Raw genomic sequence first — 24,440 nt, forward strand, 5'->3', positions numbered from 1 at the left:
ATTTTAAAAAATCCACCAATCAACATTGAGTAGGCGGGAACTAGAGAACAAGGAAACCAACGGCTGCCTCGTAAACAACTCTGATTCCTATTGGATAAATAGTGCACTACGTAGGGTGTAGGCGTGTATTATTTCGTACCCTACGTAGTGTACGTGTGTGTGGAGAAGGGAAGGATTTGGGACACAGCCCTTGTTACCAGCGTTATCTCACGTGCTCGTTAAAAAGAAGGTTTTACAAAAGGGAAAAAAGCTGTAGGCTGTTTGAATACAATACTTTTGTAGAAACAAACGTATAAAAATATATTTAATAAACACATTTTCAAGCTTTTCAAGCAACTAGATAACAAGGTAGATTAATCTTGCTTAGCCTTGACTAGCTAGCTAAGGTGTAGAGTTGTCTTTGCTAGGTGTTTAGCTAGCTAGTGAATTAGCCGTGTTGTGTTTTCACTGTGTGTTTGTGTGTAAATATATCACAGAAATGAAGAGAGGAAACTGGAGAGGAAGAAGGAACAGACGCCATCCTCATCCTCATCATCATCATCATCATCATGGCTCTGACTGGAGTATGAGGAATCATCCAACAGACTCCTCTGAGTAAAAACACCCAAATCAAACAGATCTGATGTTCATGTGATGATGATGATGATGTTTCTCAGATTAATCACTTAAAATGTCCATGTTGTTGTTGTGTGATGCTGATTTGCAGATCATCAGACAGAAGTTCAGGATCAGACTCCGCTTCATCCTCCAGATCCAGTGCTCCTGCTCCAGGTGATCTCTCATCACCCTGCATACACGCCCACAAAACTCCATAAAAGGTCAAATGCACATCCAGCTGGGAGCACGAAATGAGCGCTCAGGGTAAAGCCTGAATGCCAGTAAAAAACATAGTAATATTAATAATAAGCGAGCACTAAATCTTCCATCAGCTGAGGTGTGTGTTTACGGTGTTTGTCATAATTAAATAATTAGTTTTATTTGTCTTAATTTATGGGTTTGTGTTGGCTTGCTTTATTTATTTTTTATATTCTTTAATTAAAAACAATAAATGCTCTCGCTCTCAATGGTGCTCTTAGTCCCTGACCTAGTGAACTAACATGAGGATTTTTTTTTTTTTTTTTTGATCGAGACTCCAAAGCTCTTCTATAAGTCGCTCTGGATAAGGGCGTCTGCTAAACGCTTTAAACGTAATAAAAATTATCAGTTTAAACTCCACAGTATATTCCAGATATAAAAGTGCAGTAATACATGCAGGTTGTATTATTTAAAGTCAATCAAGTTGAGGTTTACATTAGTTAGTCTTCTTATGTGTAAATTTACACACACGTTTTTTTTCCTGAGCTTGCAGGATTTTCATGCAAACCATATTTCTTACAGAAACGCTTGTATGAGCGATTTACGAATAAATCTGTTTATATTCAGCTGGATAAATGAGGCCCAATGCTATTATTTTGCATTCTTTTCTAATTTAATACAAATATTTTTCATTAGAAATTATATTACATAACAGCAAAATAAAAAATAGAATATTTATACACATGTATACATTCAAGCCTGGACGGACTCCACGTTAGATCGTCTCTTCACTGGAGGAGATGATACTCGAGGAAAACCTTGAGTTAACTTGGTCAATATCACAAATACACTTGAATTGAAATCTTCACCTAGAAATAGTGCAGAATCTTTCTTCTACATTTTACTCTTCTGTTTATTTCCTGTTTTAATTTTTTTTTTTTTTTTTTAAAAATCCCAGATTTTCATTGTGGACTCAGTCTGGTGTATTCAGGTTCACATATTTGCTTTTCATGTAAAATATTTTCCTGAGTGTGAAGCCCATTTTACACGTGTTGGGTCGTGAAGCATTTATTTCGGTGCTTTCTTGCACTGATTTAGTAAATATTACACATACAATTTTTCTTTTTTCCCCCTTTATTGATCCTGAAACCGTTACTCCGAAACTCATATATTTTCTTTAAAAACTACTAAGCTTTAAAATGATTTAAGAAAAAACTGAAGCACTTAAAAAAGAAAACCAAAAAAAATACAGAGTTAAAAACAAAACTAGCTTTCACATAAAAATCACTTACACTGCAACTGTAATGTAGTATAAATATTTATAAATATATATGTAAATATAGTATAAATTATAATAAAAATCAATCCTAACAGACAAAAACAAGTCTCTTTATATGTAAACATTTACAGTTGTCGTCCCCCCAAAAAAAAAATCTTTTCCAAACCTAATTCCAGTCTTTTCTTCTTTACTATTTGTTTCAGGATTGGATCAAATTGTTATTTATTATTGTATGTTTTTTTCCTTCAATATTCGATCCACCGTTTTTTTGCTGAGATAACAACCCTGTGTGAATCTTGTGGATTCATGCCATTACTAATAAATATTATAAACATGCATTTCCACAGTGAGGATTTTCATTTCTACGCTCTGCAGCAGTTAGAACTTTCACCAAGTTTGATTTTATTGCGTTTTGTGGTGTTCATGGGTAGTAACTACGGCCGTGCTGTGTAAAAATGTGCCTTATTTTTCATTGTAAAAATGCTGCTCTGAGTGATTGCTGTGTTCTCGCCTATCTAAAGAACCGCACCGAGGAGGAGGAGGAGGAGGAGGAGGAGAACACAGCAGGGTTGCGGTCAAACAGACATTTAAACCCTTTATATATGTGAAAGCAGATGTAGACTTCTGTGAGTTTAACCCTCTGACGCTGAACTTTGTCTCATTCACATTCGCAGAGTTGCCCGGTTTTTACTTCGACCCCGAGAAGAACCGCTACTTCCGGCTGCTGCCCGGTCACAACAACTGCAATCCGTTAACGAGGGAAATGCTGGAGAAGAAGGAGCGAGAGAGGAAGAGGACGAAGCTGCTGGCCGAGGACGAGCGGACGAGGAAGGTGAGTGTGGGAGGAGCGCTCCGCTGCGGCGTTTGTTTTACGGTGAGGTGAGAGTATGTAGAGCTGAAATGTCTCTGTGATCCTGCGCAGAAAGCTCCACGCACCGGACTGAACTCCACGCTGCTGCTGCAGAGGAGACGCCTGGGAGAGCTTCCCCCGAGCTCCTACTGCAGGTACATCACACACACACACTGCTCCTTCCTGCAGGAGGAAAATCACATTTCACCCGCAATTACCTCCCATACCTCCTCCACGCTAACAATGCACGAGCACTCAGATCTTTCTATCTATCTATCTATCTATCTATCTATCTACCAACGTATCTATCTATCTATCTATCTACCAATGTATCTATCTATCTATCTATCTACCAACGTATCTATCTATCTATCTATCTATCTATCTACCAATGTATCTATCTATCTATCTATCTATCTACCAACGTATCTATCTATCTAGCTATCTATCTACCAACGTACAGTCAGGTCCATAAATATTGGGACAGTGACACAGTTTTGGTAATTTTGCCTCTGTACACCACCACAATGGATTTGAAATGAAGCAGTCAAGATGTGACTGAAGCGTAGACTTTCAGCTTTAATGTCTTCTGTCTTCATTTTCCCATCAGCAAAATGTCCTCAGTGCTTCAACTTATTTATACATTTTCTCCCTGTACAGAAGACAGACATCAATCAAACATAATATAAATTCAAATTTTACTCTAAAAGTAAAAGTTTTAGGAATGGACATTAAACAAAATGTTCGGCAAAACAGAACGTTTCTACTAGTAAATAAATGATCATTTTAACGTCTGGTTTAGATTCCTTTCAGCAAAATACGAGGAAAATTAATCCTAAATCCTAAAGGCAGAGGCTGTCCGGACACTGAATGAGTCCAGACCACTGAGGTCTTATCAAAATATATATTTATTGCTTTAAACTTCCATAGTGTAAAAAACGCTAAGATGAGTGAATAAAACAGATCAGTGAGCAAACGCTTCATCAGTGAGCAATCCCCCTTAATCTTATAAAGATGTCCTTAATGCACTTATCACACGGACCCTTAATCATTTTTTTTAATATTAACACACTGATAAAGTACGTTTTGTATCATGTTGACTTTAGTGAATTTTAACCGAGTATATTCTGAAATGCATTTGGTTTTAGTTTGTTTTCCTCTCAGAAGTGATTAAATGTAGGTTTGTTTGTTGATTGGATGTTTAAAACCTTTATATAATCATCAGTGCTCCATGTTTTATTTTCAACATTAAGGAACATAAAGCGTAATAAAACTATTTTGTTCCTGAATCATGATATCGGTTTTGAGAAAATAATGATGTTTTTAGGCATTAATGCTCACACCATGGAAGTTCCTCATTCCTCAAGTCTGTGTGCTGTGATGTGGTGTGTGTGTGTGTGTGTGTGTGTGTGTGTGTGGCATTGACCTCATGCTGTTTCGTTTATCAGGCTGGTCCATGAGGTGAAGGTCAGTGAGATGAAACGACACAAGCTGGAGGTTCAGAGCGCCGACTCCAGCAGCCCAAACACGGACAACTTCCGCCTCATCGTGGTGAGCTCCTGCCTCTGCTTCTGACTTCTACACATAAATCAGCGCGTAGCGAAACAATCTACAAAACTATTTCTGGAATGTCCGTCCACCTTCATAACCTCCGTCTCTGTGGCTCGTTCCTCCGTAGGCGGACTCGGCGTGTGAGCGCGTCTTCACGGTGAACGACGTGTCGCACGGAGGCTGCAAGTACGGCATCATGAACTTCAGCGGCCGCAGGAACGGCTCTCTGTCTGTACAGATGTGCGATAATCTGTACTTCACTAACCGCAAGGTGACATGGGAACTTACCCTGATGATAATTAGGCTGATAATTAAACTCTTTACTCCGATAAACTATACTGTTGTTATGGAAACCTGCATTTGAATTAAATTATCGTCTAATAAGGATATTAATTGAATCGTGAGCGGATATAATCTACTAATTAAAGTAAGGAAGCGTTATTTATAGAGCACATTTCAAACAACCAGACTTCAGTTAAGAGAATCTAAAGCTATAAGGAAAACGGATAAATAATAGGTATTCGGTACGTTTAGAGGAAATACAGAAACGTGATGATCCTCTTTATTTCAGGTGAACTCCGTGTGCTGGGCGTCTGTGACTCATTCAGACTCTCACGTCCTGTATCCTTTCTGCTTCTCCATGGTTCTCACCGGTTCCTGCGCTGCTTTGTGTGGATCAGGGTTGTTTTCCTGACGAGTCTCCTCAGGTTGTGCTTGGTGGGAATATCTCAGACTCCAGGCTGCGTCAGTTTACTGCCAGCGTCTCTCTTCAGTAACTCCAATCCAGGTGAGACGTCTCTACCGACACGTGTGTCTCTGCCTTGTCGTTTATCCACAACGCAAAGGACTAGGATTAGTGTTAATGTCGCTAACGAGGAATGGACGTCGCTCATGCTGTTGTTTTGCGTAAATGCGCGACTCAAATCACAGCCGGTTCTTCAGTCATGTCACAAAGACGGGCCGATGACACTTTTTTTTTTCTTTTTTCAGTCCAGATTTATAATTTAGGACTTTTCGAACATTTTATCATATTTCAGTATGTGTATATGCACAACCTACAGTCATGGGGGAAAAAGAAAGTACACCCTCCTTCAATTCTATGCTTTTATTTATCAGGGCCTAAATAACAGTTGTGTGGTTCTCACCAACTTCTGTAAAGAAGTGACACCAAAAACAAAACAACACATTTCAATATGTAGTCATATTTTCCTCAAAAAGGAAACCAGCATTCAGAAACCAGGTGGGAAAAATAAGTACACCCTCGAAATCAGAAACATGTAGAAGCACCTTTAGCAGCAATAACTTAAAGTTAAAAGACGTTAAAGACGTTAAAGATGTTAAAGCCTTCAAGACGTTTTCTGTAGGAGACTTTCAAGAGGGCGTACTTTCTTTTTTCCATTCCAAAGAAATATTCCTTGCACTGACTCAGAAGTCTGGAAGTGTAAGCTTACGTTTCTTGACACAGAGTCAGGAGTTGTGTTTGAAAGGGCGCATCTCATTCACATCCAGCTACAAGCGATACTCAGATTTAATCCAGCTTCACACACTTAGGAGCTTGCAAATCATTTTCAGTGCATTCAAAGAAATGTGTGTGTGTGTGTATGTGTGCTCCCCTTATTATTATTATTTTTTTCCCTCCAGTGTACCAAAACTCTGCCACACACCATCATGCATGTAAATTAATATTCAATATGTTCACGTGAATCACTCAGTGTTGCCGATGAACAAGCAGAAGTAGAAATTTGTCCATTCCTTCGCTAGTCCAGCGTATCAGGATAGCGAAGAAGTCTAAATTAGCACGTACGCTCGTAAAGTAAACGTGGCTTGCTTGATTGCGACTCCCAGTAACGTTTCAAAATGGTAGTGAACAAAATCTGTCCTCGTAGTTAGAGAGGTATTCGTAATATTACTTTGTAAAACAAACGAATAAAAACAAAAGAGGAGATTATTTTCTCACGACCCTGTGACCTAGTTTGGAAATCTCTGGCGTAGCTGAAAACTGGCACATGATATCAGACGCCACATTACATTCGATACCTTCAGAGGCCTATCTTTTTTTGTTCTGAATTTTAGGCCCCGCCCCATGAGTTTGAAGGCAGAATTGTACCTTAAAGTTGGACGATATTTTAACAGGAAGTGAAAGGTAGAAAATGTGTAAATGAAACTTCATTTCGCTGAACTACTTCCTTGTTGTTGTGTAATCAGACCAGCCTGGGATGCTTTGCAGTTTTAAGATCTCTACAGCGTGGTCGTGTGCGTGGTGCCTGAACCCACAGGCTGATAAAACCTTCAGTACTGGTAAGTGTGTGTGTGTGTGTGTGTGTTTGGTGCATTTCAGGTGCATTCTCAGGTGCGTTACATGCTGCACTTACACGGTTTTCTGCACATTCAGGTCTTTCACGGAGCGTCATCGTAACTGATGCGGTGACGGGCCGACGGCAGACGTACAGCACAGGAAGTGACGTTCTGGCCCAGCAGTTTGCTCTCAGAGTGAGTAGAAGAAGCATCAGGTGGATGTCCGTGTGTGTTTACACACACACTGATAATATGATCACGATCCGATCCGTCGTTTCCGGGTTGTTCATGTTCTACAGTTACATTTATATGCAGCCTAATAGTCTGTTAATAATAGGACTGATGGTTCATTAGGAATAAAAATAAATAAAATTACTGACTGTAGACCTAGAGTGTTCCTCCAGATTATTTTTGCAAATGTAAACATAGTCATTCGCTTGCCTGATATCGGTTCAGTGTTAGATGTAGTAATCGTCGCGCTCTTGTGTTTAAGGCCCCGGTCCTGTTTAACGGCTGCCGTTCAGGCGAGATCTTCAGCATTGACCTGCGGCAGCGAGGCCGCGGACGGGACCACAGCTGGAAGTCTTCCCGCTTCTATCAGGACTCAGCCGTCACCTCCGTACGACTGCTGCAGGACGAGAACTACCTCCTCGCCGCGGACATGCTGGGAAAGGTCTCGCCACTGATGATGATCGAACGACGATACTGCGCGAATCGATATTTAACCTGTGCACGCTTGCTTTGTTTCTCCTCCTCAGATTAAGCTGTGGGACGTCCGTGTGAGACGGGCAGTGAAGCAGTATGACGGGCACCACAACGAGTACGCCTACCTGCCTCTTCACCTGTGTGAGCAAGAGGAGCTCCTGCTCGCAGGTACGTTTACCTCTGTCCCTTTTTTCTCTGCATTAAAATACCTGTACCTAAACTCAAAATTATAAGCTTTTACCTCTAACTGGTACGAAGCACTGACACTGGAGACTCCTTCCAAAAATGTACAACATACATGTCCCTGTGAATGAGCTGTTGCTATAGAAACGATAGCGTATCAGAATGAGCGCATTAATATAAACCTGTGATTTGCACTACTGCTGCACTACGGTCAGAGCTGCTGTTATAGAAAATGAATCAAGACTTTCTGACCAATCAGAATCCAGAATTCAACAGTGCTGTGATACGGTACCCTGCTTGCCTATATTATAGTGCGAGTGTGTTGTTGATGTTGTTGTTGTTGTTGTTTGCAGTGGGTCAGGACTGCTACACCCGTCTGTGGAGTCTTCGAGACGGCCACCTCCTCAGGACCATCCCCTCCCCTCACCCTGCAGGAAAGGACTCCATCCCCAACGTGGTCTTCTCCTCACAGCTGGGGGGCCGCAGAGGACTTCCCGGCCTCCTGATGGCCGTCTGCCATGACCTCTATTACTACCCTTACGGTGACTATCAGGACGGGACGGCATCCGAGGCACAAGGCTAAGCTGCTCCTCACACACACTCGCTGCTGCAGTGACGATGCTTCAAGCTGGTTTGTAGCGCGTCACCTGACATACAGTACTGTGCAAAAGTCTTAGGCAGCCTTTTTTTTTTTTTAGTACAAACTTTGTTATAGATTTTTATTTTATGATTCTACATTATTGATTCAGTACAAAAACATTTAAGATTCCAATCATTCGTTTTCCAGCACAAAATGAAACGTTCCAGAAAAATGTTTGTATGTCAGTAAAGAAAGCAGCAGATTCCATAAGAGACACTTTTCAGATAAAAACATAATGAAGGCTGCTGGGTTTCGCTGCAGAAATAAGAAACGAGTCGACAGTCAAAGTCTCCAGAAGAACTGTGGCTGCTTCTGCAAGATGCTCAGTAACACTTCCAGCTCATTTCCTTATAAAACTGCACACACTGCACCTCAGATACTGCTTTATTTTTTTTTTTTAAAAGTGAAGGATCGTCACCCTAAATATTGACTTTGTTTCATTTATTACTGTTTACTGCGCTTTATAGTATAGAAGCATTTAGTTTCATTACTTCTAAAGGCATCTTTGCTCTACAGCATTTCTTTGCCTGTGACTAAGACTTTTGCACAGAACTGTATCAACCTGTAGCTGGTGTCACATGACATTTGGGCCTGTTTCAGATGCGTTAAACCTGTATTCCTCGAAGCGATTTGCATTTTAACCAACCAAAAGTGCAATTTTAAACTGAATGATGGATCGTTAAGGATTGTGGATCTAGAAAAAAAACTGCTCCGTTCCAATTAAGTTTTGAAAAATAACTTTGCTTTGTACGTGAGGGTGAAACGTGCGTCATAAATTAGAGTTGAATCGAATTATTTTCTAGAGGAATCCGGAAACACGGAACACGTGTTGCATTGAACGAAATAGAGATTATGTAGAAAAATGATACACTTTTGTGACTTTTGTATTCGCAATAAACAATGCAAAATAATAATTAAAAAAATTAATAAAAAGGTTTTGATTTGATTTGCCCTTTATAAAAGAAAAGAAGTTCTCATTATTGAAGGATTAACCTCATTTTCAGATTCAATGAAATGTTGAGAAGAAACAATACTCCTGGCCCATGTAGAACACACATTAAAAAAAAAGGAACAAAATATTAAAATGCTCAAGTGCTCCTTCTTCTTCTTGTTTTTTTTTTTTTTTTTAAAGCATTCTCTTATAAGTGCTAATGTGTATCCACTATTAAAGGTGCAGACCACAGGTTCCCAATCCTGACCCTAGAGAACCCCCTGTCCTGTACATTTTAGTGTTTCCCCTGCTCTAATACACACACTTCAACTCAGGAAGGGCTGATTAGTCCAATCAGGTGGGTTAGAGAAAGGAAAACTTGTGGTGTGGTTCTCCACAGTGGAGTCCGTGAAGCGTAGCCTCTTCGAGTAGTTTCATGAAATAAATCTGGAATTTAATCTACACTTAAAAGGTGTCTCCTGGTGCAGACAGTAAAAAAGCTTTTTTTAAAAAAAAAATGTTGACCAAATAAGGCGGTGCATCCATATTTCCAAACATTCTCAACAAAACAAACTTTGTACGATTACTAACTGCCATGTGGTTTAGAATAACATTTTTTAAATAAACTAGGATTCACTGGTTCAGCTCTACAGCTCCACCTACTGTACATGAACGCTGGTGCATTTTACCAGGGGTTTCTCAATCACGCCGCTAGTGCTCTCCCCGTTCAGTCACACTATCTCACCTCTAAACGCACTTTTTACTCTTACACGTACTGTATGTTCACAAAACGCCAGAGCCACACACACCATTAAAAGTATTCATGTTTAATTTACTCAGCATACAAGGTGAACAAAACATGACAGTTATTGATCAAGTCTCAGTCACATTCAGTCATCCTAATATTACACTTTAAATAAAACAAACTCCGTTACAGACGAGCGTCGTTTCTTTGCCCGAGGACCTTTTTACATCAGGCGTACGCTTTAACCCGTACCAGGGGCTAGTCAGTAACAGCTACTGTGAATATTATGATAATGTATAGTCAAGCAGATGAGTTTACGCCATGCCATGTCTTCTGTGTAGCTAAAGCTGGATATACGCCGTACGAACTTCAGCTCGATTTTGCCGTCGCAGACAAAAACCACACGGTCTTTGGTTGCGAGTTGAGATCGGCGGTCTTAGAGCGCGTAACGGGACGCTTTAGTGCCGACGCCAAAGTTGTGGCAGTGTGAGAAAGTTTTGATTTAAAATCTCAAAGTGTGAGCGCTCATCTAAAATCCACCAATAGGAGGATGGCGAACTCATGAAACGGCTACGAATACGGATTTGGCGATGGGAGAAACGGAAAAGAAACTTTAACGGACAGAAAAATATCCCTACTACCTCAGACTCACTCTGAAAAGAACGTTTATGCGAGCCCGTTTTCTGGACGAGTTGATCTCTGGGTCATACTGATGGATGACCGTTGATAAACTACGCATAATGTAGTGATTTTCTTTAACGTCAGCTCTATCGTCAGAGAATCTTCATCGTACAATCTGACACACACAAGATCTTACTGGAATCTTGTCCAGCGTAACAAGAAATAAGCTTAAAAGCCTGCTGAAATCGCACAGAGTAAAACCGGCTTTTCGAATCAGTATGCAGGTTGATGTCCTGAGGAATATAACGAGGAGTTCACGCTACTGTAAAAGATCCGATGACAGAAACGCACACATCACTTTAGTAGTTTAGGAGTGACGTGCAGAAAACGTGCCAAAAAATAAAAACTTTATTACATTTGTTTTTACGCTGTTTGGGCTCGTCGCTGAAAGACAACACCCGCAAATGTTTGAAGGATAAAATGCTAGAATTTTTAATCAGAATTTTTACATTTAATGAGAGTTCAATTACAAGAGTTCAATTACAAATCCTATATTGTAGGGTTCTTGTGAAAATCTGGAAAATTATCACTTTTTTTGTAACGGCTTTGAAAAACATTATTTTAGTGACTTAATAGTGAATATTAGTGTTTGGACTATTTCTGTTATCTCTCGTCTCTTATTCTAAAAACCTCTAACCTTCTGTTATACCTAAGAAATCTGGACGAAACCTGGAAAAGTCTTGAAAGGGCCAGGAACACGAATAAGTAAAGCATGCAATGATGTGTTTATGATTTCACTCTGTTACATACAGGGAAGTTGATGCCATCTCACTGTGGCTTTATAAATTAAAACGCAAAGCCACACAGGTTTTTTTTGCACTGAAGGTTTTGCTTTTCATTTTGGCACGTGTTCCACAAGTCGCTATTGAAAGTGATGTAGTCTATTCACTGCACCGCATGAATTTCCTCTGCGGGGAGAAGGTAGTGGTTGTGTGTTAGAGGAAAACGTGCATATTAAACTTTATAAATATTATAAAACGAGCTCCTCAGTAAGTGGGAAATCATTTTAGTTGAAACGAAATTTCCCTACAACACTACATGACGAGTTTTTGAATACAAAACGATTTCTCTTTGGGGGAAGACGTTAAAAGGCAGAACGAGCAACATAAACTAACCGGTGTAACTAAAGCCTGCTAGCGTCCTGCAAGCATCTTGTCGATGGTTACAGTACAGAGATTCCCTGGATTCATGCACACTGTAACCAGGGAATTTGATGCAGATTTGCTGGAAAATGCTTCATACTTCATCCTTCATCCAGAGATGACTCGGAGTGATGACTCGGAGTGACGGCTGCATTGTGGATTATAATCGCACGATAAGCAATGGATTGTCAAAATAACGTTGAGTTTTCCTCCTGTGGAAAAATATAAGCGGCAAATTAAACATGATACTTGAGTCTTTGCTTCACCAGAGAGGTGGTGACGAGCGTCGACGTGCAAAATCATGGCTCCGCCCACAGCTTCTCTCGTGACACGGCTCGAACCTTTCCACGCTGACATGGTGTCTGATATCCGGTCCTGCTAAAGGTCTCCGGGTTTCTGGTTGCACGTGACACACACTCGTACGGGATGGTCCCAGCCGCGAGACGGTACGGCGCGCCGGTCAGGGGAGCAGCCGTCACACACACCCTGTCCACAGGCCCGGCAGTGATGGATGGAGAGACGGGCGTTAAACTCCCGTTGGCACTGATAGCAGCAGCGAATGTCCTGGTCAGGAACCCAGTACGCCGGCCGCGCTGCGTCTTTAACCAAGCCTAATGGTGGAGACAAAGTCAGAACATACAGCTGAGTGCAAAAGTTTGCACGCCCTTACTTAGCATGAATTCAGTTTCATGTCATCTCAAGAAACAAAAATCTTCAAAAAGTGTTGAGATTAAAAAAATAAAATAATGTGATGGACATTTCCAAATAGGATTGTTTCAACCTGTTTGAACACAAACACATAATGACTGTTTCAAATTATTAGATACCTTAATAAGACACACTAGAACACTTTTCTAAAAGGGAGCCACATTAGACCTCATCACAATACCCAAGGGCCGAACATATATACTGTGTGTGTGTGTGTGTATATATATAGTACTGTGCAAAAGTCTTAAGTCTTTCTTTAGTACAAACTTTGTTATAGATGTTTATTTTATGATTCTACATTATTGATTCAGTACAAAAACATTTAAGATTCCAATCATACGTTTTCCAGCACAAAATGAAACGTTACAGAAAAATGTTTGTATGTCAGTAAAGAAAGCAGCAGATTCCATAAGAGACACTTTTCAGATAAAAACATAATGAAGGCTGCTGGGTTTCGCTGCAGAAATAAGAAGCGAGTCGACAGTCAAAGTCTCCAGAAGAACTGTGGCTGCTTCTGCAAGATGCTCAGTAACACTTCCAGCTCATTTCCTTATAAAACTGCACACACTGCACCTCAGATACTGTTTTATTTTTTTAAAAAAGCGAAGGATCGTCACATTAAATATTGACTTTGTTTCATTTATTACTGTTTACTGCTCTTTATAGGATTTTTTTTTAAATGTGTAAACACTGAATTTCATTATTTTTGGAGGCATCTTTGCTCTACAGCATTTCTTTGCATGTGCCTAAGACTAATTAATTTGCAGCTGTAGTCAGAGAAATCACAGGCTCTTGCATTATAACTAACTGTGTTAACACAGTCTTCTGCCACCATCAGGTGAAAGGAAGAATTGCTATGTGTTGACGTGTTATACACCTATTATATATTCTAAGAGAGAAGTCGCGGGCCAGGTAACATGCCGCACTTTGGACGGTCTTGCACTAGAGCGTGTCTGAGGGTGCGCAAACTTTTGAGCTTGCTAATAAGCTGAGACTGAGTTGCTATAATATTTATGTTGTATGTTAGAACAATCAGAAAACCACAGATTAAATGAAAACTGAATTCTGTTTTATAGATACACTGTAAAATAAAGGAACTTTTTTAAAATATATATATATTTAGCCCCGTTAATTAAGGAGAATAAAAACTTTTGCACTCAACTGGGGAAACTGAACGTTTTGTAATGAAATCCTGTATAAAACCTGAAATTAGCCACTTGGTTAAATGTGGACACGAGAGTCCAGATCTTCTGTTGAAAGTGTAAGTGGTAAAGTAAAGTGTAAGTGGTAAACCACTGGGCTGAACTTCTCCTGAGCTCTACTCATGCCAGCGTAATAAACAACCCAAGCAATGGTTCACTGGACGTCAAAACGTATTTTGGTTGATTTTTAAAAATTTTTTTTGTTCAGTAATGGCCACGAATTAGAGTAACATGCACGGAGCTGTGCTATTTGGTGGCTCCGTTCAGTTTGCCGCGTTCCTGTGTTATGAAAATGATCATTTTAAGCAGCATGAAGAAAATCTAAAATCAATGATACAAGTCAAGTACCTGGAAAATGTCTCAATTTAGCCACTTGCATTCCTCATCCTGATTTACTGTTCTATTGTGAACCGCTGTCTTTTATTGTGCTGTAGTCTTATCGATGGGGTATTTAAGTGTAGAAAGTGTAACACAAACCTAGAGGGATGTCTATGGCAGTGACCACGGCTCCTAAAGTGTTCTGTACGGCCTCTCCCACTTTCCTGGCGATCAGCGTCCCGCTCTCCTCCTCCTCCAAAGCAGCGTCCAACAGCTCTGAAAAACGTTTAGAGGCAGGAAGAATTAAGAATTTACCGAAAAAAAAATCTTATAAAACATTTAACAATCGAGTTGGCATCAATTTCCAATCATGAAACGAAACGATATGTATCGCAATATTTAGGTTTGGTAAAAGATTTTGATTTAACGTCTACAAAAATAAACGTTTAACACAAAATGAAAACGAATCAGCTGATATATAAACTGACAATGATACTCTCAGAAAAGTGTTATAATACAACTTTACATAGATAGAAATTATATTGCACCACAGCGCTGTTGAATTCTGGATTCTGATTGGTCAGAAGGTGTTGATTAATTTTCTATAACAGCAGCTCTGACAGTAGTGCAGCCACAAATCATAGGTTTATATGAATGCGCTCGTTCTAATTCGTTAACTCTTCTATAGCAACAGTAACTTTTTTCACGGACATTCCACAACATTAAATGTAACTACAAATGGATAAAAAAAAAGAGTCCTTCTTTAATAAATTAAACACAGTGGCAAAATGCTGCAGTATAAGAGGAATAAAACACATCAGGATGTGCTGTTAAAGGAAACTAATCATCTTCAGGGTGGTAACAGTAACTCCGCTTCATCACCCCACCCTGTCGTTGATTGTTTTCCTATAACAGCATGACACAGAGGGTTTTATTTGTTACATATCGCCAACATATCGCATGAAACCTAATCCGAAGAGTCCGTGTTGTGTGTGTGTCTGTTTTCTCACCCTCTGGGATTCCTCGGTTTTGGAAGCAGGCGTCACACACCCTGACCGGTGTCAGTCCCCATCCTCTCTCCGGTACGGGTCTGGTTTTAGACGAGCAGCCGTCACAGAAGCCTTCTCCGCACGAGCGGCAGTGGTGCTTTGTATCGCTATCGCTGAAGGGCTCACCACACTTGGAGCAGTTCTGCAACATTTCGGCAAAAAGCGAATAGGTGTAAGTTTCTGTCTTTCTAGATTCTAGTTCATATAATCACACAGAAATGTGTAAAGGGTCTCGCCACCAACGTATAATCCACCTCCACACATGACCTTAACCTGAATTAGCCAGTCGCTAAAAGACACAGTGTATATTACAATGTCTAGCCCAGGGATCTTTAATCTTATTCACAAAGTTCCAGTGAGTCTGAAGATTTTTATTCCCCTTTTATTTCCCTCTGTGCTGGTTTGTGGTTTTCTCTAATTAATTAGCTGGATGAGGTTTGTTAGCACTACGCCTGGCGATTTGATGATATATTATTGATAATGTCATAAATTATGCCACGGTATGCTATTCGTTTGTTTTTGCTATACACTAAAGACATCTGGGTTTGAGACCAAAATGAATATGAGACGACAGCTCTCAATATTTCCATCATCAACTTCCTTGGCCGATGTCTGGTTGTTAGTACACCAGTGTTTTTTTCTTTTTCATTACGCCCAATGCTTGTGCAATGGCTCGGATCTATTTTCCCTCTTTTCTCAGCTTCAAAATGGCTTTGTTTTCTTCCATAGACAGCTCTCTGGTCTTCATGTTGGTTTATCCTTTTTTTATCAACAAATGCAGTCTTAACAGGTGAAACCCAGGGATCTAACCAAGAGTAGACATTCAGAGCTATTAATTATTTAAACGATCAAACTAACAGAGCACACCTGGGCCACAAGACACACCTGTCACATGTTCCAATATTTTTGATCACTAAAAAAATGGGTGAGGTCAAACAAAAGGTGCCCTGTTCTAAGTTGTTTAACACCTCTAGGTGTAAATATCCGGAAATGAAAGCTGAAATTCTGATCTATAGTCTCATATTCATCTGTTGATCGCAACCCCAAATGTCTTCAGTGTATAGCAAAAGAAAAGAAATGGCCTTGACATCCCAATACTTTTATTTAAATAAATTAAATTACAAACTGACTAGAAGCAGCTGATTTGATGTAAAATTTTGTGCTTGTGAAGTGTTAACATTTTTACAGAAACCTTTATATTGTGTATTATGATATTTTTGTCATATTACCGACCCATAGTTGTCCAGTTCTGGATCAGAGAACTACAATCCTAATTAGAGCTCTTTTATTTATTAAAAAGAAAAAGAAAAAAAAAGAAACAGAGAGTGTGGAAAGCCCTGATCTGAACACTTACGAGGATAAGCGAGTTGGGTTTCCAGTAAGCAGGGGCGATCTGGTCAGTGAGCCATGAAGTGACGGCTTTGGCGGGCTTGACGCTCAGCTCTGACACTGACTGAGCCATGTAGTTCACTCCGTCCAGCAGCCTCTGTGCAGCGTTGTTGTTGTCCTTCGAGAATCCGTTTGACTTCGGAAAGAGGAAAGTAAACAGTGAGAGTGGTGTGTGTGTGTGTGTGTGTGTGTGTGTGTGTTGAAACGTACAGTGTAGTATAGAAAATTTCCAAAATTCTTTAAAAAGCTGTAATAGAGTACAAGCAGAGCTGAAAATGAATTCAGTCTAATACAGTAATTCAGTTTAAGAGACTAACAGAATACCAATAAAATACTGATAACCACCAAAATCACTGAATCGTCACAATATAGCAAATTTGCAATGAATGCAATCCGTTGATCTATAAAAAGAAGCACTCTATATGATGCATTTTGCTGTGAAATAGAATAGAGTCAGGAGAAAATCAGCAGTATTTGTAGTATCACCTATTTTTTGGGCCAAACTGAAATTATTAGGTTAAATTTGCAACCTTTGCTGTCTGTGCTCTGTAAAATGGCTGGTTTAAAGACCAAAAAAAAAAAACCCAAAACTTAAGCTGTTTTAACCAGCTACAAGCAGTAAAGCTAAAAACATAGGGTTTTTTTTTTTATCTTATTATTGTTTTTTTTTTTACAGTACACAACCTTTTATATAATTTTATTTTCTGTATTAATTAATGATATTTTTTATGAAATATTCTTATTAATAGTAGCAATATTATTTTCTTTTTTCTGTTACTATAATTTGTTGTATTTCTATTATTTGTCTATTTTGTCTGTTTATTTTTATCTTTTGTTTTCACTCTGCAAGATGAAACGTTCCCATAGAAAAGATTTCTCACCCCCGGCCAAACGTGGTGTATCTCAGTACGGACCACGGTGTCGACAGGGTCCTGGTTCCCGTACCAGTACTGCCTGCTTCTGTAGATCACTGAACAGTTTGGACACTCGATCACATACCTGCGAAAACATAAATAAAATTCACCCTCCAGGCCTGACGCAATCATCCGAGCTCCTCAGTGTCACACTGTTGCACATCGGGACTCACCCAGACCAGGCATAAATGGCCAGACCAAACCAGGGCGAGTCTGAGGACGCTGTGGTCTTAGGAACCACGATCACCTCCTTACCGCTCTCATAGCATGCCTACAGGTGAACCAAACACACCAGACATCAGCTCCAGACCCTGAACCCCTGAGCTGAGAGTGCACACTGAGAGCAGGTGGAGCAGGACGTACCTTGCAGGTGTAGATGCGGTTGTCGTAGTGGGCGGAGTAGCGGCAGCGGTGCTTGGCCTCATGGCTCACGCCCTCCCGCAGGTGGTTCATACTGTTCTTGCAGCCGGAGCTGAAAACCAAACCACAGCAGAGATTAATCTAGAGGTAAAGAGGTCCAGGGTGGGGTTTAGTTTAGAGGGACAGAAGTCCAAGGGACAGAAGTCCAGTGGTTTAGTTTAGAGGTACAGAAGTCCAGGACGGGGTTTAGTTTTAGTTTAGAGGTACAGAAGTCCAGGGAGGGGTTTAGTTTTAATTTAGGGGTACAGAAGTCCAGGGTGGGGTTTAGTTTAGAGGTACAGAAGTCCAGGGCGGGGTTTAGTTTTAGTTTAGAGGTACAGAAGTCCAGGGAGGGGTTTAGTTTTAGTCTAGAGGTACAGAAGTCCAGGGTGGGGTTTAGTTTTAGTCTAGAGGTACAGAAGTCCAGGGTGGGGTTTAGTTTAGAGGTACAGAAGTCCAGGGCGGGTTTAGTCTAGAGGTACAGAAGTCCAGGGTGGGGTTTAGTCTAGAGGTACAGAAGTCCAGGGTGGGGTTTAGTTTAGAGGTACAGAAGTCCAGGGTGGGGTTTAGTCTAGAGGTACAGAAGTCCAGGGCGGGGTTTAGTTTAGAGGTACAGAAGTCCAGGGTGGGGTTTAGTCTAGAGGTACAGAAGTCCAGGGTGGGGTTTAGTCTAGAGGTACAGAAGTCCAGAGTGGGTTTAGTTTAGAGGTACAGAAGTCCAGGGAGGGGTTTAGTCTAGAGGTACAGAAGTCCAGGGAGGGGTTTAGTCTAGAGGTACAGAAGTCCAGGGTGGGGTTTAGTCTAGAGGTACAGAAGTCCAGGGAGGGGTTTAGTCTAGAGGTACAGAAGTCCAGGGTGGGGTTTAGTTTTAGTCTAGAGGTACAGAAGTCCAGGGTGGGGTTTAGTCTAGAGGTACAGAAGTCCAGGGTGGGGTTTAGTCTAGAGGTACAGAAGTCCAGGGCGGGTTTAGTCTAGAGGTACAGAAGTCCAGGGCGGGTTTAGTCTAGAGGTACAGAAGTCCAGGGCGGGTTTAGTCTAGAGGTACAGAAGTCCAGGGTGGGGTTTAGTCTAGAGGTACAGAAGTCCAGGGTGGGGTTTAGTCTAGAGGTACAGAAGTCCAGGGTGGGGTTTAGTCTAGAGGTACAGAAGTCCAGGGTGGGGTTTAGTCTAGAGGTACAGAAGTCCAGGGCGGGTTTAGTCTAGAGGTACAGAAGTGGAGAGCAGTGCCGCTGATTCAACACTCACCCACAGCTCAGGCAGATGCTGGAGCAGGTAAAATACTCGTCAGGGAAGAAGGAGTTACTGGACAGGTGCTCATCAGGGATCTCACCACTAAACCGCTCACTCAGGGCCTGAGACAACACACACACACACACACAAACACACACACACACACACACAGCTGAGTCTAACACCTTATGGCCAAGACTTCATTTTAGACTTAGGAGCAGCTGGAATTATTGTTCTAATGTTGCATCTTAATAATAATAATAATAATATTGTTGTTGTTGTATAATTATTATATAATAGTTAACATTAGGAATAATATAATTTTTTTTTTTTTATTGTAAAATGCTAAATAATTATTACTACTATTTTATTACTACTAATCACTTCACAAATTAATTACTAAGAAATCTCTTGTAATTAAAAGTTTTACAAATTCATTTTGAGCTACTGTGTTATACTGTAAATAGATAATAGTAACAAAAAATGCTAATTTTATTCTATAATATAAACAATAATTAAATGGAAGTTTTATTCTCTAACATAAATTTGTTATTAATAATAAATTACTATATAATAAATGTTATAATAATAAATTATTTTCTTATTAGATCGATAGTACCTTCTTGTTTTTAATTGTAGAAGCATTTTTATTTTTATTCTATGAAATAGAATTATATTCTCTAACAAGTTAATGATTATTAACTATCATTAATAATCTATGTAATAAAGTATATATATATTATTTAGTATTTTTAGAAATGTAATGCAGTTTCAGTAAGTGAAGGATGTTCACTACATGCTGTATACTGCTGCATGTGTGTTGAAGGTTGTGCTGATGTTCCTGGTCAGGTTCATGAAGACGTACTGATTCTGGCCCAGATGTTCAGAAACCGCTATCCGTTGTTAGAAACTCACGTTTAGGGCTTTGTAGATGACGCTGGCCGTTCGTGGCGAGCGCGTGGTGGTGTTGTCCAGCTGGAGCTCCACGCTGCGCAGCAGGCCGCTGAAGTCAGTCGGAGGGTTGTAGGTTCGAGTGCCTCTGTACTGGATGGAGCTGAACGCCTCGGGGAACAGGCCAAGCTTACGGAAACGCTCCTGGAGAAGACGTTCTGCCGATTCCGACGGCTTATCTGCAGGAAAAAATAAAATTATTATTATTATTTTTTTAATTGAGGCTTACATTGCACCTATTTATGTATAATATGTTTAATATGTATATTAAATACTGCTTTAATTTTCTAATAAATTAAATTATCTATGATGAAGTATAATTTTTTACTAAACTAATTTATACTATATAACAATAATAATAATAAATGATTTTTAATGATTTTTATTCTTAAATATTTAATGCTAATAACTCTTTTTATTATACAAAATAATAAAGAACTAATTGTACATTTAATAATAATAATAATAATAATAATAATAACTATACAAAGGGGCTGGAATGTGATAGAAATTATATTTTACTAATTACATCATAACGACTGTTTCACTTTCTTAGCAAGTTAAATATTCTGTGAAAAAGTATCTGAATTAGTCAAGAATTAATGGAGGCTTTAAATAAAAGACAGGATATTTCTGCAGTTATTGCAAGAGACATCGAGAGTTTAAAATATGAAATATGACACGGATAATTTTTATTTAGCCATAAGACTTGGAGAACTGACAAAACTGACAAATGTGAGCTAGTTAGCCAGCTAGGCCCAGTTAGTGACTGTAGGTTACTGGGGATGGGAGGAGGACATAAGGGCAGGTCTGATTTGCATATTCATGTAGATTCAAAGATCATAGTTTGTTTTAAAAGAGGGTAAAGGTGTAGAGATGGTATAGGAAACTTAAATATATATAAAAAAAAAAAATCAACTATTTTTTTTATCTTACAATATTCTACATAGATTATTTTTGATGATTTAAAAAGGCATGGTAGTGTCGCTGGTTTGTTTTAATAACAGGAAGTGGCGTCTATTTTATTTTTCGGACCTGAGCCCAGTAATTTGGTGTGGACGGTCTCGTGAAAGATGATGACAGCCGGGCCCAGAGTGGAAAGTGGCACGTCCAGACCACACCGGGCCGTGGTGGCTTTCAGCTCCTTGGTGAAGTGCTTTAAATACGCATCCGAGGCGTCGCCCAGGAACTTGAACAGGTCGTCGTGCAGCCGGTCGGCGTGTGTGCGGTAAATCACCAGATCGGACACGGCCAGGACCTTCAGCAGGAGACGAATCCGCTGGCCCTGGTTCGTTCCGGCTCCCAGGAGCCCCTCGGTGTCCACGACCACTACTTTATGGAGCGGGTCCATCGCCGCCCACACGCCCACCGTGCAGGACTCCTGCGTGGGAGACGTCTTGAACACTTCCCGGCCTCTGAAGAACGTGTGGTTGAGGGTGTGGGATTTGCCCTCGCCCGTGTTACCGAAGATGGACACCACCTTCAGGAGCTCGTCCGGGGCGCAACCCAGCCTGCTGACGAACTCGTCTGCGTCTTTCACCTGTTTAGAAATTAAACATCAACAGCCACAGGGGAAAAAAAATAAAAATAAAAATAAGACATGTTTCATTTCTTGTGCTCTACAACTTCAGGAATTAAACACTGTTAATCTCAAAGCAAAGATCTGACTTTAAAACGGATAAACGCCTCCAGTCTCGTACCTGCATGTCCTCTTTCTCATCCACCAGGAGGAAGCTGTGAACTTTTTCCAGCAGAGCTTTCCCTTCATCTACCTCTGCATCGCCGGCATCGGGCTTATTTTCCGGAGCTTTGCATGGTGGATAAGCAAAGAGCGGGTGTTTCCTCTTGCTCACGCCGCTGTGCGTGCGCTTCTGACAGTCCAGGCATAAATTGATCTTGCAGCCCTGACAGCGCACCACGGCCCTGTGCCGGGATCCGTTAGTCGGACTGCTTGCGTGTCCTTTGCACTGGTCGCAGAATGGCACGTGGCCCGGCGCGATCCGAACCCGATCGTGATTACGCATGCGCTCCTGGCGATGGAGCTCCAGCTCGCAGCGTGTGCACTGCAAGCTGCCGCATTCGTCGCACTCGTAGGCGGCTTCATCCGATCCACCGCACGCGTAACTCTCCTGACAAACCAGAACCCCGTTTACGCCCTTATCTCCAGCCCCACTCATTCTGCCGCTAAACTAGTAAAAGATGCAGGACGGGGAGAGGGGGATGAATCCTACGGTAAGGGCTGTGACCCGAAGGAAGCCCTGTTTGTCCAGGAGAAGGAAAACTGTTCCAGTGCATTAACCGGTCACCTCAAAGCTTCCAAATCAATTCATCATTGATTTTTTTATTGATCAGGATACGTCAGAGTATTCCAGAGAAGTGACCTACGACTACAAAAAAAAAACAAATCAAAAAAAGATCAAGAATTACTGCCAAAAAAAGTTGAAATTGAGCAGTTAGTCTGTTTAAAATATTTCAGTATTTATGATATGAAATGTTCGTTACAGCCCTGACTCTGACTATAATGTCAAATTAATTGTTGCGATTTAAAGAAAAGATGCAAAAAAAGAAAAGAAGCATCCACTATATTTTAAAATGCGGTCCTGAGTACAGGTCGTAACTTTGTTTTATTTATTTAAATTTTTTTTTTGTGCAAGACTTCTGTTTGACTTGTTAGCCACTTTAGCTTAAACCAATCGAGAACGCAACTATTCTAAAAGTCGTAATGACAAGAAACGTGGTGAAACTAGAATAAAGATCGGTAGCGCTTTTTCCAAGATGGAGAAACTGGTTCCAGGTGAAAGGGATGAAGCTGGATGCAGAATTAGTGACGTAGAAAGTGTTGAACGTTCACAACGATCCTTAGCTAGCAGTAGCTACAGTGATCACGTGCAGTAATACAGAATAAACAGGCGATGCTTAGCTTATCTTATCTAGCTTATTCATCAGTGGATAATTTGATAATGTAGGCTTATTTCACTAATCCTTGTCTCAATGAGTTGTCATGGAAACCAGTTGCCAGATCCTCCCAACAAATCTTCAAATTATTTCTATATATTTATTCAGTTTATAATAACTTAAATAAATAAACCAGTGTTGGGTTTGTCTGTATCAAGGTATATTTATTCAGTATAATACTTTTAAAAGCTTTTTTTTTTTTTTTTTTTTTGCCAACTGTGACAATCTTGACAACTCAAAGCTAGCTAGCTAACCAGTTAGTTCCGGTTTGTACCAGTTTTATAGAAATCGTTTCCAACACAAATCTATATTTAGTAGTAAATCAACTTTACTAAATATTAACTAAAACACTAGTCCTGAGGAAAAACTATATATATTTTTTTTTCTTAAAAAAAAAAAAAAAAAAGCAAGTTAAATTAACCGGAAGTGACCGACCGGAAGTCAGACACAATATATAATAAAGTCTGTTTGTACGGTAACAAAACAATAAGGTGGATATTTAGGGTGGAGGTGTGAAAAGTATTTCAGTATCTACTGTATATACATTTTAGGCATAGTTCTTGTTTTAATGTCAAATTAATTTATTGGTATTCGTCAGGAAAATTGTAAAATAAATTTGAAAAATTAAAATGTAATGATCTAAAGGAGACCAGTTCACAGGCGCTCAGTAAATACCTCAACACACCGAGGACGCTTAAAGGCGACTTTTAGCAATTATTATTCACCAGTTAATAATTTAAATATTTTTTAAAAAAGTGTTAAGCATCTTAAAAACAGCCTGACAAGCGTTTGTCGCGAGCGCTGTTGACGTCTTCAGCTTTTGTTCATTAAGCTAGCAACATTAGCATTCGTATCGGAAAAGAAGTAGAATATTAGCTACTAATGTTCATTAGCTTTACACAACTGTCTGATTTACTTATATTACAAGTCACATATTAATATATTCCCGTGCCGAATTGTGCTATAAAATTATTTAAAGTTAAGTCTACGTTACCCAGATAATATTACTACTGTACACTGGTCAGCCTTCTTGACCTAGCAAAACACCAAAACAAGTCTTTTCCCGGTACGGTATCATCCCTGTCTTCTACAAAACAAGCCTCGAAATGGCAGTAATCGCCATAAATTATACCACTGATTCACAGGAAGACGTCGACTACGTTAAAACTTGTCTATGTTTGCAAACAGACTGTTAAGAAAACATATCCCCTCCCCGGTAGAGTGTTGTTGCCAGCGGTATATTTTTCCCCCAACCATATTCGACAAGTCCCGCCCCTTACGCTTTGATTGGCTAAGCGTGTTCCCTACTCCCTAATATGATTGGCTAATATGTTATCCTCGGCTCGGTGTGACCAGCTTTTATTGGCGGAGCTATAAATAACAGCCAATCACTGCTGAGAAGGCGGGGTTTAATGAATACGGGTGGGAGGTACGAGTGTTGCCTAGTCACATCAGCTGATCGAGTTGTTTTTGTTAAAAGGTCGAAGGTGGCGCCTCGCAAGGTTTGTCGGGATATGTAGTTCCCATG

General features: G+C 40.1%; 2 protein-coding genes across 2 annotated transcripts; one reads left to right on the top strand and one right to left on the bottom strand.

Moving 5' to 3' along the window:
• The first annotated feature begins 156 nt into the window (after positions 1-156).
• wdr21 (WD repeat domain 21) lies at positions 157-9,383 on the top strand. Its single transcript, XM_034313462.2, has 14 exons — positions 157-348; positions 477-594; positions 707-771; positions 2,749-2,906; positions 2,997-3,079; positions 4,373-4,475; positions 4,603-4,746; positions 5,047-5,096; positions 5,183-5,262; positions 6,681-6,773; positions 6,868-6,965; positions 7,264-7,443; positions 7,529-7,643; positions 8,012-9,383. Exons 2-14 carry the CDS (start codon positions 479-481, stop codon positions 8,239-8,241), a joined length of 1,515 nt encoding a protein of 504 aa, XP_034169353.2. The 5' UTR covers positions 157-348; positions 477-478; the 3' UTR covers positions 8,242-9,383.
• Positions 9,384-10,040: 657 nt separating this feature from the next.
• Positions 10,041-24,184, bottom strand: zfyve1 (zinc finger, FYVE domain containing 1). The gene is made up of 12 exons (XM_034313660.2): positions 23,907-24,184; positions 21,658-22,344; positions 20,993-21,497; positions 19,922-20,136; positions 19,022-19,128; positions 17,741-17,849; positions 17,551-17,648; positions 17,345-17,462; positions 16,429-16,599; positions 15,036-15,216; positions 14,185-14,301; positions 10,041-12,408 (listed from the first exon to the last, which is right to left on the bottom strand). The coding sequence occupies exons 2-12, from the start codon at positions 22,132-22,134 to the stop codon at positions 12,176-12,178; spliced, it is 2,331 nt and encodes a 776-aa protein (XP_034169551.1). The 5' UTR covers positions 22,135-22,344; positions 23,907-24,184; the 3' UTR covers positions 10,041-12,175.
• Between the last annotated feature and the right edge of the window lie 256 nt (positions 24,185-24,440).

Source organism: Pangasianodon hypophthalmus, chromosome 19 (assembly GCF_027358585.1).
Source record: "Pangasianodon hypophthalmus isolate fPanHyp1 chromosome 19, fPanHyp1.pri, whole genome shotgun sequence".
Lineage (NCBI taxonomy): Eukaryota > Metazoa > Chordata > Actinopteri > Siluriformes > Pangasiidae > Pangasianodon > Pangasianodon hypophthalmus.

Excerpts from the sequence above, each read along its gene's own strand:
- zfyve1 (XM_034313660.2), bottom strand. The coding sequence starts at position 22,134 with ATGAGTGGGGCTGGAGATAAGGGCGTAAACGGGGTTCTGGTTTGTCAG. Across the intron at positions 20,137-20,992 it reads CACCAAATTACTGGGCTCAG|ATAAGCCGTCGGAATCGGCA; the intron begins GTCCGAAAAATA and ends TTTTTCCTGCAG. Across the intron at positions 17,850-19,021 it reads AGCATCTGCCTGAGCTGTGG|CTCCGGCTGCAAGAACAGTA; the intron begins GTGAGTGTTGAA and ends TTTGGTTTTCAG.
- wdr21 (XM_034313462.2), top strand. The coding sequence starts at position 479 with ATGAAGAGAGGAAACTGGAGAGGAAGAAGGAACAGACGCCATCCTCAT. Across the intron at positions 3,080-4,372 it reads CCCCCGAGCTCCTACTGCAG|GCTGGTCCATGAGGTGAAGG; the intron begins GTACATCACACA and ends TTCGTTTATCAG. Across the intron at positions 4,476-4,602 it reads ACAACTTCCGCCTCATCGTG|GCGGACTCGGCGTGTGAGCG; the intron begins GTGAGCTCCTGC and ends GTTCCTCCGTAG.